The sequence below is a fragment of the Manis pentadactyla genome, chromosome 6 (genome assembly GCF_030020395.1).
Source record: "Manis pentadactyla isolate mManPen7 chromosome 6, mManPen7.hap1, whole genome shotgun sequence".
NCBI lineage: Eukaryota > Metazoa > Chordata > Mammalia > Pholidota > Manidae > Manis > Manis pentadactyla.
In genome coordinates, this window is record NC_080024.1 from 98,381,826 (window position 1) to 98,396,966 (window position 15,141).

The following is a 15,141-nucleotide window of genomic DNA, read 5'->3' on the forward strand; positions in this document are numbered from 1 at the left end:
GGTCTGTTCGATTATTTCCTCTCCCAGTTTGGGGAAGTTGTCAGCATTATTTCTTCCAAGATTCTTTCCACCCCTTCTCCTCTCTCTCCTTCTGGTACCCCTATAATGCGGATATTGTTCCTTTTGGATTGGTCACACAGTTCTCTTAATATTGTTTCATTCCTGGAGATCCTTTTATCCCTATGTCAGCTTCTATGCGTTCCTGTTCTCTGGTTTCAATTCCATCAATGGCCTCTTGCATCCTATCCATTCTGCTTATAAACCCTTCCAGAGTTTGTTTCATTTCTGTGATCTCCTTTGTGGCATCTGTGATCTCCCTCCGGACTTCATCCCATATCTCTTGTGTATTTCTCTGCATCTCTGTCAGCATGTTTATGATTCTTACTTTGAATTCTTTGTCAGGAAGACTGATTAGGTCTGTCTCCTTCTCTGGTGTTGTCTCTGTGATCTTTGTCTGCATGTATCTTTGCCTTTTCATGGTGGTAGGAATAGTTTGCAGAGCTGGGACGAGTGACGGCTGGAAGAACTTCCCTTCTTGTTGGTTTGTGGCCCTCCTCTCCTGGGAGAACAGCGACCTCTAGTGGCTTGTGCTGGGCAGCTGTGCGCAGGCAGGGTTTCTGCTTCCTGCCCGGCTGCTGTGGAATTTATCTCCGCTGTTGCTGTGGGTGTGGCCTGGTTCGGGCCTCTGCTCCAAAGTGGTGGAGTCGCGTTGGATGGGGAGCGGCCTGGAGGCTACTTATCTCTGTAAGGGGCCTCCCTGCTCCCTGCCGTCCAGGGGTTAGGGTGCCCAGAGATCCCCGGATTCCCTACCTTTGGATTAAGTGTCCTGCCCTGCCCCTTTAAGACTTCCAAAAAGCACCCGCCAAAACAAAACAACGACCACAAAAAAAAAAAAATTTAAATTAAAACAAAAAAAAAATGGTAGCTCGCTTTTCTGGTGTCCTCCGGTGCCAGGCCTCCGGTGCCCGCTCACTGTTCTTGCTGCCCTGTTTCCCTAGTATTGGGGGTCCTATCCCTTTAAGACTTCCAAAAAGCTCTCGCCAATACAAAACAGGAAAAAAAAAAAAATTGGTCGCTCGCTTTTCTTATGTCCTACGGCGCCCGACCTCCGGTGCCCACTCACTGTTCTTGCTGCCCTGTTTTCCTAGTATCCAGGGCCCTGCACTCTGGCCCAGATGGCTGGGGCTGGGTGTTCGGCAGCCCTGTGCTCCGTCTCCCTCCTGCTCTGCCTGTTCTTCTCCGCTGGGAGCTGGGGGGATGGGCGCTTGGCTCCCGCCGGGCCGGGGCCTGTATCTTACCCCCCTTCGCTAGGCGTTGGGTTCTCTCAGGTGCGGATATGGTATGGATATTGTCCTGTGTCCTCTGGTGTTTATTCTAGGAAGGGTTGTCTTTGTCATATTTTCATAGGTATGTGTGGTTTTGGGAGGAGATTTCCACTGCTCTACTCACGCCGCCATCTTCCGCCCCTCCCTAAGTGTGTTTTTATAATGACTGATATATGCCACGAATCAGAATATCTCAAACTCTATAAAGTGGAAGAAAATTAAAACTAACTGTTATTGTTCACAGCCTTTCTTCCATAGTAAGTACAGGTCCATCTGAAACATGTTGTCTCATTGTTTATCTTTGCTAGAGGTGTTCTGTTTAAAAATTTACAAAATGTATTAGTATTAAGGATGTTGTTTCCTTTGCTTAGAAGGAAAACAATATACTCCATTATAAATGGTCCATTGTCTTTTATTTAAAATAAGACATCTTTTCTCCACATCTTTGTCTGGTTTCATGAATGGTTTCATTTGTAAGAATGACGATACCAATGGACTGGGAATAGCTACTCATATTTACCTTCTGAAATTAGGGCATATTGCTTGTAGGAAATTTGTAGGAAGTTAAAAATGTTTCATTTGTGATAGGTTGAGATACATTTGTTATCTGGCCTACTGATGATCTCTAACTGTAATTACCTCATGGAGTTAATGATTCCAGGGTAACTGGGTTTGCTATTTCATGACCACAGTCTCTATATCCTGAACCCAGAAAAATCTCTTTCTCAAACAGTTGTATAGAAACTTGTGAGTATGACTAAAAATGCAGATCTGTTGAAAAAGCAGGTGTATGTCTCATTGAAGTTGGTCAAGAGCTGTATCTTCCTTCAAAGATAAAGCACAACCTACAGAAGTCTGACTGGGGAGCACCCATGTGCCTTGACATTTCCACTGAGAACGTGTATTTGTTGGCAAGGAAGAGGGAGGCTGCTGGGGAGGATACTGTAGACACTGTGACTCCATTTCTCAGTCCTTTGAGAGAATTCATGTTGATTGCTTACCTTCTCCCCCCAAATTTTTTAAGTTCTTTTTTTTAAAATTAAAAATATCGGAGGGCGGAGCCAACATGGCGGCGTGAGTAGGACAGTGGGAATCTCCTCCCAAAAACATATATACTTTTGAAAATACAACAAACACAACTAGCCCTAAAAGAGAGACCAGAAGACGCAGGACAGTGGCCAGACTGCAGCTACACCAGCGAGAACCCAGCGCCTGGTGAAAGGGGTAAGATACAAGCCCCGGCCCGGCGGGACCCGAGCGCCCCTCCCCCCAGCTCCCAGCGGGAGAAGAATAGGCAGAGCGGGAGGGAGACGGAGCCCAGGACTGCCGAACTCCCAGCCCCAGCCATCCGGGCCAGAGCGCAGACACAGTACGTGCCCAGGGGGCCCTGGATACTGGGGGAACAGGGAGTAAGACCTCTGAGCGGGTGCTGAAGCTGATGCCCCTGTGACAAAGAAAAGCGGGGGCTTTTTGAAAGTCTTAAAGGGACAGGGACCTAACAGCTTGACGGAAACAACCCAGGTCACAGTACAGCAGCTGGAAATTACAGGGAAAACCGGGTGCACAAACCCCCTGGGAAACAGCTCTGAGACCCCTCACGGAGGCAAACAGTCAAGCAGCCCCCCATCCATTACCCCACCGGGCGCTGCGAAAGCAGAGAAGCAGCCTGAGACAAATTCCGCCCACAGAAAGGGAAATTTCTCCCTTCCGGCCAGGCAAGACACAAAGACCCACTCTACACGCAATTACCCAACACAAGCCACTAGGGGTCGCAGTTGCCCCAGTAAAGAAAGGCCAGTAGCAAGTGAAAATTTTGGCCCTCCCAGCTGACAGTCAATAGCACCTGTCAACATGAAAAGGCAAAAAAATATGATCCAGACAAGACTAACCCAGACAGCTTCTGCATCTGCTACATCTTCCCCTGAGAAGGAATCTGGGGAGATAGATTTAGCCAGTCTACCTGAAAAAGAATTCAAAACAAAAGTCATAACCATGCTGATGGACTTGCAGAGAAATATGCAAGAACTTAGGAAGGAGAATTCAGAAATAAAACAAGCTCTGGAAGGACTTCAAAACAGAATGGACGAGATGCAAGAGACCATTAATGGACTAGAAAACAGAGAACAGGAACGCAGAGAAGCTGATGCAGAGAGAGATAAAAGGATCTCCAGGAATGAAAGAATTTTAAGAGAGCTGAGTGATCAATCTAAAAGGAATAATATAAGAATCATAGGCATTCCAGAAGAAGTAGAGAGAGAAAAGGGGATAGAAAATGTCTTTGAAGAAATAATTGCTGAAAATTTCCCTAAACTAGGGGAAGAAATGGCCTCTCAGACCACAGAGGTACACAGAACTCCCATGACAAGGGATCCAAGGAGGGCAACACCAAGACACATAATAATTAAAATGGCAAAGATCAAAGACAAGGACAAAGTATTACAAGCAGCCAGAGAGAAAAAAAAGGTTACCTACAAAGGAAAACCCATCAGGCTATCATCAGACTTCTCAACAGAAACCCTACAGGCCAGAAGAGAATGGCATGATATACTTAATGTAATGAAACAGAAGGGCCTTGAACCAAGACTACTGTATCCAGCAGGAATATCATTTAAATATGAAGGAGGGATTAAACAATTCCCAGATAAGCAAAAGTTGAGGGAATTTGTCTCCCACAAACCACCTCTACAGGGCATCCTACAGGGACTGCTCTAGATGGGAGCACTCCTAAAAAGAGCACACAACAAAACACCCAACATATGAAGAAGGGAGGAGGAGGAATAAGAAGGGAGAGAAATAAAGAATCATCAGATTGTGTTTATAATAGCTCAACAAGCAAGTTAAGTTAGACAGTAAGACAGTAAAGAAGCTAACCCTAAACCTTTGGTAACCACAAACTTAAAGCCTGCAATGACAATAAATTCATACCTTTCAATAATCACCCTAAATGTAAATGGACTGAATGCACCAATCAAAAGACACAGAGTAATAGAATGGATAAAAAAGCAAGATCCATCCATATGCTGCTTACAAGAGACTCACCTCAAACCCAAAGACGCGCACAGACTTAAAGTCAAGGGATGGAAAAAGATATTTCAAGCAAACAACAGAGAGAAGAAAGCAGGTGTTGCAATTCTGGTATCAGACAAAACAGACTTCAAAATAAAGAAAGTAACAAAAGACAAAGAAGGACATTACATAATGATAAAGGGCTCAGTCCATCAAGAGGATATAACCATTATAAATATATATGCACCCAATACAGGAGCACCAACATACCTGAAACAAATATTAACAGAACTAAAGGAGGAAATAGAATGCAATACATTCATTCTAGGAGACTTCAACACACCACTCACTCCAAAGGACAGATCCACCAGACAGAAAATAAGTAAGGACACAGAGGCACTGAGCAACACACTAGAACAGATGGACCTAATAGACATCTACAGAACTCTACATCCAAAAGCAACAGGATACACGTTCTTCTCAAGTGCACATGGAACATTCTCCAGAATAGACCACATACTAGGACACAAAAAGAGCCTCAGTAAATTCCAAAAGATTGAAATCCTACCAACCAACTTTTCAGACCACAAAGGCATTAAACTAGAAATAAACTGTTCAAAGAAAGCAAAAAGGCTCACAAACACATGGAGGCTAAACAACACGCTCCTAAATAATCAATGGATCAATGACCAAATCAAAATGGAGATCCAGCAATATATGGAAACAAATGACAACAACAACACTAAGCCCCAACTTCTGTGGGACGCAGCAAAAGCAGTCTTAAGAGGAAAGTATATAGCACTCCAAGCATATTTAAAAAAGGAAGAGCAATCCCAAATGAACGGTCTAATGTCACAACTATCAAAATTGGAAAAAGAAGAACAAATGAGGCCTAAGGTCAGCAGAAGGAGGGACATAATAAAGATCAGAGAAGAAATAAATAAAATTGAGAAGAATAAAACAATAGCAAAAATCAATGAAACCAAGAGCTGGTTCTTCGAGAAAATAAACAAAATAGATAAGCCTCTAGCCAGACTTATTAAGAGGAAAAGAGAGTCAACACAAATCAACAGTATCAGAAATGAGAAAGGAAAAATCACAACAGATCCCGCAGAAATACAAAGAATTATTAGAGACTACTATGAAAACCTATATGTTAACAAGCTGGGAAACCTAGGAGAAATGGACAACTTCCTAGAAAAATACAACCTTCCAAGACTGACCCAAAAAGAAACAGAAAATCTAAACAGACCAATTACCAGCAACGAAATTGAAGCGGTAATCAAAAAACTACCAAAGAACAAAACCCCCGGGCCAGATGGATTTACCTCGGAATTTTATCAGACATACAGGGAAGACATAATACCCATTCTCCTTAAAGTTTTCCAAGAAATAGAAGAGGAGGGGATACTCCCAAACTCATTCTATGAAGCTAACATCACCCTAATACCAAAACCAGGCAAAGACACCACCAAAAAAGAAAACTACAGACCAATATCCCTGATGAACGTAGACGCAAAAATACTCAACAAAATTTTAGCAAACCGAATTCAAAAATACATCAAAACCATCGTACACCATGACCAAGTGGGATTCATCCCAGGGTTGCAAGGATGGCACAACATTCGAAAGTCCATCAATATCATCCACCACATCAACAAAAAGAAAGACAAAAACCACATGATCATCTCCATAGATGCTGAAAAAGCATTTGACAAAGTTCAACATCCATTCATGATAAAAACTCTCAGCAAAATGGGAATAGAGGGCAAGTACCTCAACATAATAAAGGCCATCTATGAAAAACCCACAGCCAACATTATATTGAATAGCGAGAAGCTGAAAGCATTTCCGCTGAGATCGGGAACTAGACAGGGATGCCCACTCTCCCCACTGTTATTTAACATAGTACTGGAGGTCCTAGCCACGGCAATCAGACAAAACAAAAAAATACAAGGAATCCAGATTGGTAAAGAAGAAGTCAAACTGTCACTATTTGCAGATGACATGATACTGTACATAAAAAACCCTAAAGACTCCACCCCAGAACTACTAGAACTGCTATCGGAATACAGCAAAGTTGCAGGATACAAAATCAACACACAGAAATCTGTGGCTTTCCTATATACCAACAATGAACCAACAGAAAGAGAAATCAGGAAAACAACTCCATTCACAATTGCATCAAAAAATATAAAATACCTAGGAATAAACCTAACCAAAGAAGTGAAAGACTTATATTCTGAAAACTACAAGTCACTCTTAAAAGAAATTAAAGGGGACACTAACAGATGGAAACTCATCCCATGCTCATGGCTAGGAAGAATTAATATCGTCAAAATGGCCATCCTGCCCAAAGCAATATACAGATTTGATGGAATCCCTATGAAACTACCAGCAACATTCTTTAATGAACTGGAACAAATAATTCAAAAATTCATATGGAACCACCAAAGACCCCGAATAGCCAAAGCAATCCTGAGAAAGAAGAATAAAGTAGGGGGGATCTCACTCCCCAACTTCAAGCTCTATTATAAAGCCATAGTAATCAAGACAATTTGGTACTGGCACAAGAACAGAGCCACAGAACAATGGAACAGACTAGACAATCAAGACATTAACCCAGACATATATGGTCAATTAATATTTGACAACGGAGCCATGGACATACAATTGCAAAATGACAGTCTCTTCAACAGATGGTGCTGGCAAAACTGGACAGCTACATGTAGGAGAATGAAACTGGACCATCGTCTAACCCCATATACAAAAGTAAACTCAAAATGGATCAAAGACCTGAATGTAAGTCATGAAACCATTAAACTCTTGGAAGAAAACATAGGCACAAACCTCTTAGACATAAACATGAGTGACCTCTTCTTGAACATATCTCCCCGGGCAAGGAAAACAACAGCAAAAATGAACAAATGGGACTATATTAAGCTGAAAAGCTTCTGTACAGCAAAAGACACCATCAATAGAACAAAAAGGAACCCTACAGTATGGGAGAATATCTTTGAAAATGACACATCCGATAAAGGCTTGACGTCCAGAATATATAAAGAGCTCACACGCCTCAACAAACAAAAAACAAATAACCCAATTAAAAAATGGGCAAAGGAACTGAACAGACGGTTCTCCAAAAAAGAAATACAGATGGCCAACAGACACATGAAAAGATGCTCCACATCGCTAATTATCAGAGAAATGCAAATTAAAACTACAATGAGGTATCACCTCACACCAGTAAGGATGGCTGCCATCCAAAAGACAAACAACAACAAATGTTGGCGAGGCTGTGGAGAAAGGGGAACCCTCCTACACTGCTGGTGGGAATGTAAACTTGTTCAACCATTGTGGAAAGCAGTATGGAGGTACATCAAAATGCTCAAAACAGACTTACCATTTGACCCAGGAATTGCACTCCTAGGAATTTACCCTAAGAATGCAGCAATCAAGTATGAGAAAGATCAGTGCACCCCTATGTTTATCGCAGCACTATTTACAATAGCCAAGAATTGGAAGCAACCTAAATGTCCATCGATAGATGAATGGATAAAGAAGAAGTGGTACATATACACAATGGAATACTACTCAGCCATAAGAAAAGGGCAAATCCAACCATTTGCAGCAACACGGATGGAGCTGGAGGGTATTATGCTCAGTGAAACAAGCCAAGCAGAGAAAGAGAAATACCAAATGATTTCACTCATCTGTGGAATATAAGAACAAAGGAAAAACTGAAGGAACAAAACAGCAGCAGAATCACAGAACTCAAGAATGGACTAACAGGTACCAAAGGGAAAGGGACTGGGGAGGATGGGTGGGTAGGGAGGGATAAGGGGGGCAGAAGTAGGGGGGTATTAAGATTAGCATCCATAGCGGGGTGGGAGAAAGGGGAGGGCTGTACAACACAGAGAAGACAAGTAGTGATTCTACAACAGGTTGCTACGCTGATGGACAGTGACTGTAAAGGAGTATATAGGGGGGACCTGGTATAGGGGAGAGCCTAGTAAACAAAGTATTCGTCATGTAAGTGTAGATTAATGATTAAAAAAAAAAAATGCAGTTCCTAAGTGGTGACCTCTAATGAGTTCTACACAATGATATAAAGGGCATATAAAAGTGTAGGCAAAGGGTCTGTTTGTGTTTATACAGAGGATCAAAGCCTAATTTGGCTACCCCGAAAATGAACTAAGATACGATATGAAAAAGAACTTCCAACATCAGCACTCTCGGGAAGACTCATGACAGAAGATGATCAGAAAAAAAAAAAAAAAAAAAAAAACTTCAACAAAGATCCACACACTGTCACAGGTGTAGATGCACTCATCCCACCAGTTCCTGGACTTGCCATGGGAAAGATGAAGGAGATATCTAAGCTGGCCTGTGCATGCAGTAAAACAAAAACTGGACTGGATCTATACTGTTGGAACTCAACCAAGAATTAGGAGAAGTGCAAATTGTAGCACTCCAAAATCTTACAACCACAGACTATTTATCGTTAAAAGAACATATGGGATATGAACAGTCCCCAGGAATGGGTTGTTCTAGTTTATCTGAATTCTCTCAGACTGTTTAAGTTCAGTCGGACAATATCCACCATATCATCATAGATAAGTTTTCACAAATGCCTAAGGTGCCTAACTGGTTTTCTTGGTTTCACTGGAGATGGCTGGTAATTACAGGTATGCTTTGGTTAGGTAACTATATTCCTATTATGTTAATGTGTGTGCACAATTTAATTAGTCGTTTAAAACCTATCCATGCTGAAGTTACTCTACAAGAAGATATGTCAAAGAAATAATCAATCTTCCCATGTTTTCTTCCGCCTGCTACTTCTATAGCTTTTCTTCTTCCTTCCTAATTACAACCCTTAAATAGAACTCGTGCCACATGTCGAATTTACCGAGTATCATAATTCCTCCAAGTGGTAAAGACACCTCAAGACAAATGCTGGGCATAGAAGCCACAGCGCATAAATATGCAAAGAAGTAAAAAGCTAACCTTTTCAAACAATAAGGCTTCTCTCTCACTTACCAACTTCACATTTCCCTGTATGGCCCCGGAAGATGACTGGTTAGCCAGAGACGGGTAAGATTCCTCAAGGGAGGAACAACCTAAGACAGGCACAGTCGCAGGGGGCCATCTGGTGAGAAAATGGGGAGCAGCAGAGGTGAGGTTTAGAACCTCCCCCCTCATGTTCTGAGAGAAATCTTCTGCATACATGGATGTTTATTGCCCTCGTCTAGCGCGGATTAACACATAGTCTACAGGCACACACCTGATCATCTACATTTGCTCTCTTACAACACTAAACTCTGTTTTCTACCTTTATCTCGTATCTACCTACCACTTCAGCATTTTATTAAAAATAATAATAATAGAGAAATGTGGTATCCACATATAAATCAGGTTTAAAAATCAAATGAGTATTCATATTTGAACTGACTGTTTATAGTTCATAATGCATTAACAAAACCGAAAGTTTCTGTGATGACTGCCCTTGTACTGTTCACCATGTAACTTATTCACTATGTAAGAATTTGTACTCCATGTAAGAATTTGTTCGTTATGCATCAGAAGATTGGAGACTGACGAAAATTGGGCTTGGGGTGGATTAATGATTGTGCATTGAGTATTGACCCCCCTATACAGAGATTTGTTGTGGTTAACAACTATTTGATCAGTAAATATGAGAGATGCCCTCACAATATATATATATATATATATATGTATATATATATATATATATATATATAAACACACTTCCAATTGTAAAATAAATAAGTAACCGGGATGTAATGTATAGCATAAGGAATATAGTCAAAATATTGTAACAACTTGGTATGGTGATACCTGGTACCTAGAAATATCATGTATATAAATGTTGAGTCGCTGTGTTGTACACCTGAAACTAATGTAATGCAATGCTGTTGTCAACTACCCTTCAATAAAAAATAAAAAAAAAAAAAAAAATTAAAAATATCAAGTAAAAAGCATGTTAAAAAAGAGAACTGGCATTATAGAAGATTAAAGTCAGTAAGGAAATGTCAGGGAGTGGTGGGAGGGTGTGTTTGTGCCCAGTATATCTGGACATTCTTTCTGTTCTTCAGAAGGCAGATTTTAATCCTGTTACCTTTTAAATATCTTTAGGTGTTTTTTCAAGACATCAAAAACGCACCTGGACTTGACATGTAAACACATTCAGTTGTTTCTCTGTACCTCAGTTTTTTAAACTGTGTGTGTTCCTTTACTAAGTGCAATATGGAGATTGGGTTGTTGTTTTCAAGAAATAGCACTTAAAAATTATATTGAAACAGCCTCACACAGAAAAGTTATAAGAACAGTTCAGAAATGTGTGTTTATTTGACCATCTGAGAGTTAAAATTTGTCTGCCTGGTTACCCATTACCCTAGACTTTAGGACCTATTTCCTGTTTCCTGGAAATAACTTTTCTCCTGTATAACCATAATACAACAGTCAAAATCAAGAACTCAGTACTGATACGGTATTGTAATCTCAGACCCCATTCATGTTTTATCACTTGTCCCATTTCCTTCCTAACAGAAGAATGCTGTTCAGAAAGATCCTTCGACTTTTGACGGCCATAACACTCTTGAAGATCACAGGCCCCTTATTTTGTAGAGTGTTCCTTGATTTAGATTTGTTCCATGTTCCCTCATGATGAAATTCAGATTGGGTATCTTTGTAGGAATACCACAAAAGAGATACTGAGTTCTCATTGCAGGCCCTTGAGTGGCAGGTGACTTTGATCAGCTTTCATTATCTCTTTATCAAGCAAAGTTTTCTTAAAAATAACAAAAGTTCTGGCTGTACATGGAACAGAGTTTTAGTTCACCCTGGCAATGGGAGTTGGGTATAGAGTACACTCTGGAGCAGAAGCCTCTTCCTTGGTAATAAATCCCATTTTTAGGCCAGAGGTTACCTGAATTCAGAGGGTGGAAGTAATGCATAGTTAACACCGAATGCCTACCCATGGGTGCAGCAGGACACAGCAGTGGGTGGCAGCAAGTACCAGCCTCTGTCACTACCAAACACATGGAACAGTGGTTTAAGTATGTGTGCATGTGGATAAATATGCATGTACACTGTATCCTCACACATGGCAGTTTTAGCATGCACATTTCTATTCAGCCCAGGACAGTACTACAGAGAGAGCCATTTAGGAGACTTCATAAAGTAGCTCTCAGTTACAGACTAACAACCAGACCTCTAACAGGCTGCTGCTTTGGAAAATCCCAAATGGGTTTTCATGAAGTTGTCCTTCCTGACTTAGACTTCTGTCCGTTGGACGAAGCAGCTGCTTACCTGTTTCAGGGCTGCTTTGTTTTTAGTAATAATTACAAAGGGATTTTCAGAAACGTTAGTTTCACTTTCCTCATCATCTTAGTCGCTGCTAGGAGAGGAACCAGTTACCAGTAACTTAATCGTGTGTGTTTTCCCCAGTCCAAGAGAAATTTGGATTGTAATACTTGCTCTGTTTTCTTACAGAAAAAGCATGCTTTACGCTGCTATTGTCAAGCCATGCAAGTCTATAAAGGAAAAGGCTGGTCTCTTGCAGAGGATCACATTAACTTCACCATTGGGCGCCAGTCTTACACTCTTCGGCAGCTGGACAATGCTGTCTCTGCTTTTAGGCATATTTTAATCAATGAAAGTAAACAGTCTGCTGCCCAGCAAGGGGCCTTCCTCAGAGAATATCTTTATGTTTACAAGGTGAATACTTGCAGGAGTAGATACTAAAATTACATTTGAGTCATCATTTTCAGCAAAAAGCATATTCATTACTATCTAGTAGGAGTTTAATAAAATATTTATGTTAGAATATATGTAATTATCTGTCCTAGTAAAGTGTGGCAGGGTAGGCTTTTTGGTTCTAGCTGTGAGTTGCATTGCCCTTCCACAGTAACAAGAATTGCAGTGTGCTGCTAAACATTGGATTTGTGGCTGTTGGAATCTTATAAGATGCCACAAGCTTTCTGGACTGTTTCTTCATAATGTTTTTTTGAATCATTACTGATTTTACAATATATTGGGTTCTCTTAACCACCCTTTGGAAAAGTACGTTCCCCTCTTTTTCCTATGAAAAATGAGGTGGTACAGGTTTGTGGGAAGTAGACAAATTATTGTGGTATAACCCAGAAAAATTAGTAGGAAAGGAAAATATTTCATTGAGACAGGAGGATAGAAAATACAGAGCATTGTTCTATGGACAGAATGAGAAGTTACAAATTTTCCTTCAAGAGCTATGAATAGTGAGCATTGTATTTGTCTTGCAGAAATTAACTACCCTTTTATACTTTATTAATTTGAAATCATATGGGTTAAAATCTGAGCAGATAGGATGCAGTGATGAGTCACAGGAAGTACAATGCATACTAAAATAATTTTTGTAAGTTTCACAACCAAAGAGAGCTAGCCAGCTGAGGAACCTTAGGAAGATTGTCTTGGGCCAGAAAAGATGGTCCCTAAATGACTCTGATGGATTAAGTAAATCTAGCAATTCTTTATGTTCTAGCTTAACATGATTTTACTACCTTATGTATTAAAAAATGAGGAAGCAAATAGGAAGAAAATGGAGTTCTCTCAAAATTTTTTTCTTCCTTTGCATCTCTTCTAGAATGTAAGTCAGCTGTCACCAGAGGGGCCTTTGCCACAGCTCCCTTTACCGCACATTGACAGCTCAGCAACGCGGGTGTTCTTTGGCCATGACAGACGGCCAGCAGATGGTTAGTAAAGGTGTATTTGACCTTTTCACCTAGTGACCTGTTTCTTTAAAGATTTTTTTTTTGCTTTCTTCATTTAAAAAATGATGTGCAGTTGTTAAAGAATATTTGAAAATAATTATACCTGTTACCTATCATCCTGCACCTGAAGATAACCACTCCTTGAGTGTTTTTGTTCCAGCCTCAAAAACCAAAACAGTAACAAAATAGCTGTAATTATAATGGAATTTCTCACACAATATAAAGCATGATTTGATAAACATTTTTAATGGCTGTAAGATACTCCAATCAGTGCATATAAATACTTTAACATTTGTTTGTTATATAGTTTCCATCCTTTTGCTTATATAAAATGGTGGTTGTGATGGACATCTTTATGCAAAAACCTGCTATCTTAACTCTATATTATGGAAAATTTCAAATGTACACAGAAGCAGAGAACAGTTGGCAATATCTGTCGTTCTTACTGTAAGACTTTTTAAAATGCAGGATTATTTCCTGAGGACTGAGCCTAAGAATGGCAGTACTGGCCAAAAGTATAAATATATTGAGGGTTTTGATGCATGTTAAAGTGAACTTTGTAATTCTAAGCATTCTTATATTTGAACTTAATGTGTTTTTTCTTGGGATCTAATTTAGTGTTTTGTTAAAAACTATCAGGATGTTCATAGCAGCATTATTTTTAGGAGGAGGAAAAGCAAAACAAAAGCAAGGAATGAATTGACAATTTTTGGTGTGTTCATATGATAGATTCAAGCTGTAGGACATGAGTGAACTAGTTCTCCATGTTTCAACATGGATACTACCCAAGACATAAAGTTGAGTAAAAAAAGTTACAGAATGATATAGTATATTTAATAGTTCAAATATAATTCCATTTATATGTTTCAAACATGGGAATCAGGCCTATTCATTGTATATGTATATACTTATATGTGGTAAAGTAAAAAAAATGGATGAGAATGCCATATATACTTCAAATATTTATTTCAAAGCTTCAGTTTTGAAATAGCTCTGGGAAAGAGGTGGTACTGGTGGAAATGAACGAGAGCTATAGGATTGGGGAGGGTCACACAGGGCATTAACTCTAACATTTTAAAAGAAACACTTGCTATCATGAGATAAAAGTTGACATCTGTTACATTTTGATACACAAATATATATTACTCTCCATGCCTTTTCTGTATGTTTGAAGTATTTTCATATAAAATGGTGGAAGACTAGAAAAAATACATTCTTTCAGAGTCAAGAGAAAAAGAGTATCAATATTATAATGTAAGCCAAGTTCCAGTTAGGCTAGGTTAATAAGGGTTTTTTTTTTTCTCTTAGATAATTGGAAATATGCAAGAGTGAGTGTGTGTACATGTATATTTTTGCTTGTGTACTTCAGATTTTTATTTAAAATATGTTTCATCTGAGGTTGGGGGTTAATGAACATGTGCATTTAATTATGACATTTAATTTTTTTTTTAAAGGTGAAAAACAAGCAGCTACTCATGTAAGTCTCGATCAGGAATATGACTCTGAATCCTCTCAGCAGTGGCGAGAGCTCGAGGAACAAGTTGTTGCTGTGGTTAACAGAGGAGTAATTCCACCCAATTTCCACCCCACCCAGTATTGCTTGAACAGTTACTCAGATAACTCAAGATTTCCACTTGCAGTTGTAGAAGGTGATGTACTTGAATTTTTATTCATGAGTTTTTGTTTCTTTGTTTCATACAGCAGATTCAGGGCACTTTTCTATATGCCAGAAATCACCAGAAGCTGGGGCTGCAAGGATTAGGAGCCCATCACTTAACGAGCTGCATTTATAAACCAGTCGGTGTGGCCTCTGATACAGGCTGTGCAGCGTGCTGTTGGAGTGTAGAAGAGAGGATGATGTTCTGTAGTAAGAGAAATTGGGGAAATCTTCTAGAGGAGTTAATTAAAAAAAACCAAATCCTGAATGAACAGACCCTTACCAGGTAGTAATGACCAATCTAGGCGGAAGTGCAGAGCCACAGTGCAAGGTGTGTGCAGGGATGTGAAGTGTGGGGAGTGGGGGTGGCCAGGGTTCCTAA

The 15,141-nt window shown here is 40.0% G+C and overlaps 1 protein-coding gene across 3 annotated transcripts in view; it reads left to right on the forward strand.

Annotated features, from left to right (window-relative positions):
• Positions 1–15,141, forward strand: part of TRAPPC8 (trafficking protein particle complex subunit 8) — a 106,820-nt gene that overhangs the window by 57,657 nt on the left and 34,022 nt on the right. For all 3 annotated transcript variants that reach the window (XM_057503977.1, XM_057503975.1, XM_057503976.1), the window contains 3 exons: positions 11,847–12,071; positions 12,976–13,084; positions 14,557–14,751. In XM_057503977.1, the coding sequence (XP_057359960.1) occupies positions 11,847–12,071; positions 12,976–13,084; positions 14,557–14,751 (529 nt within the window). The remainder of the gene's footprint in view (positions 1–11,846; positions 12,072–12,975; positions 13,085–14,556; positions 14,752–15,141) is intronic.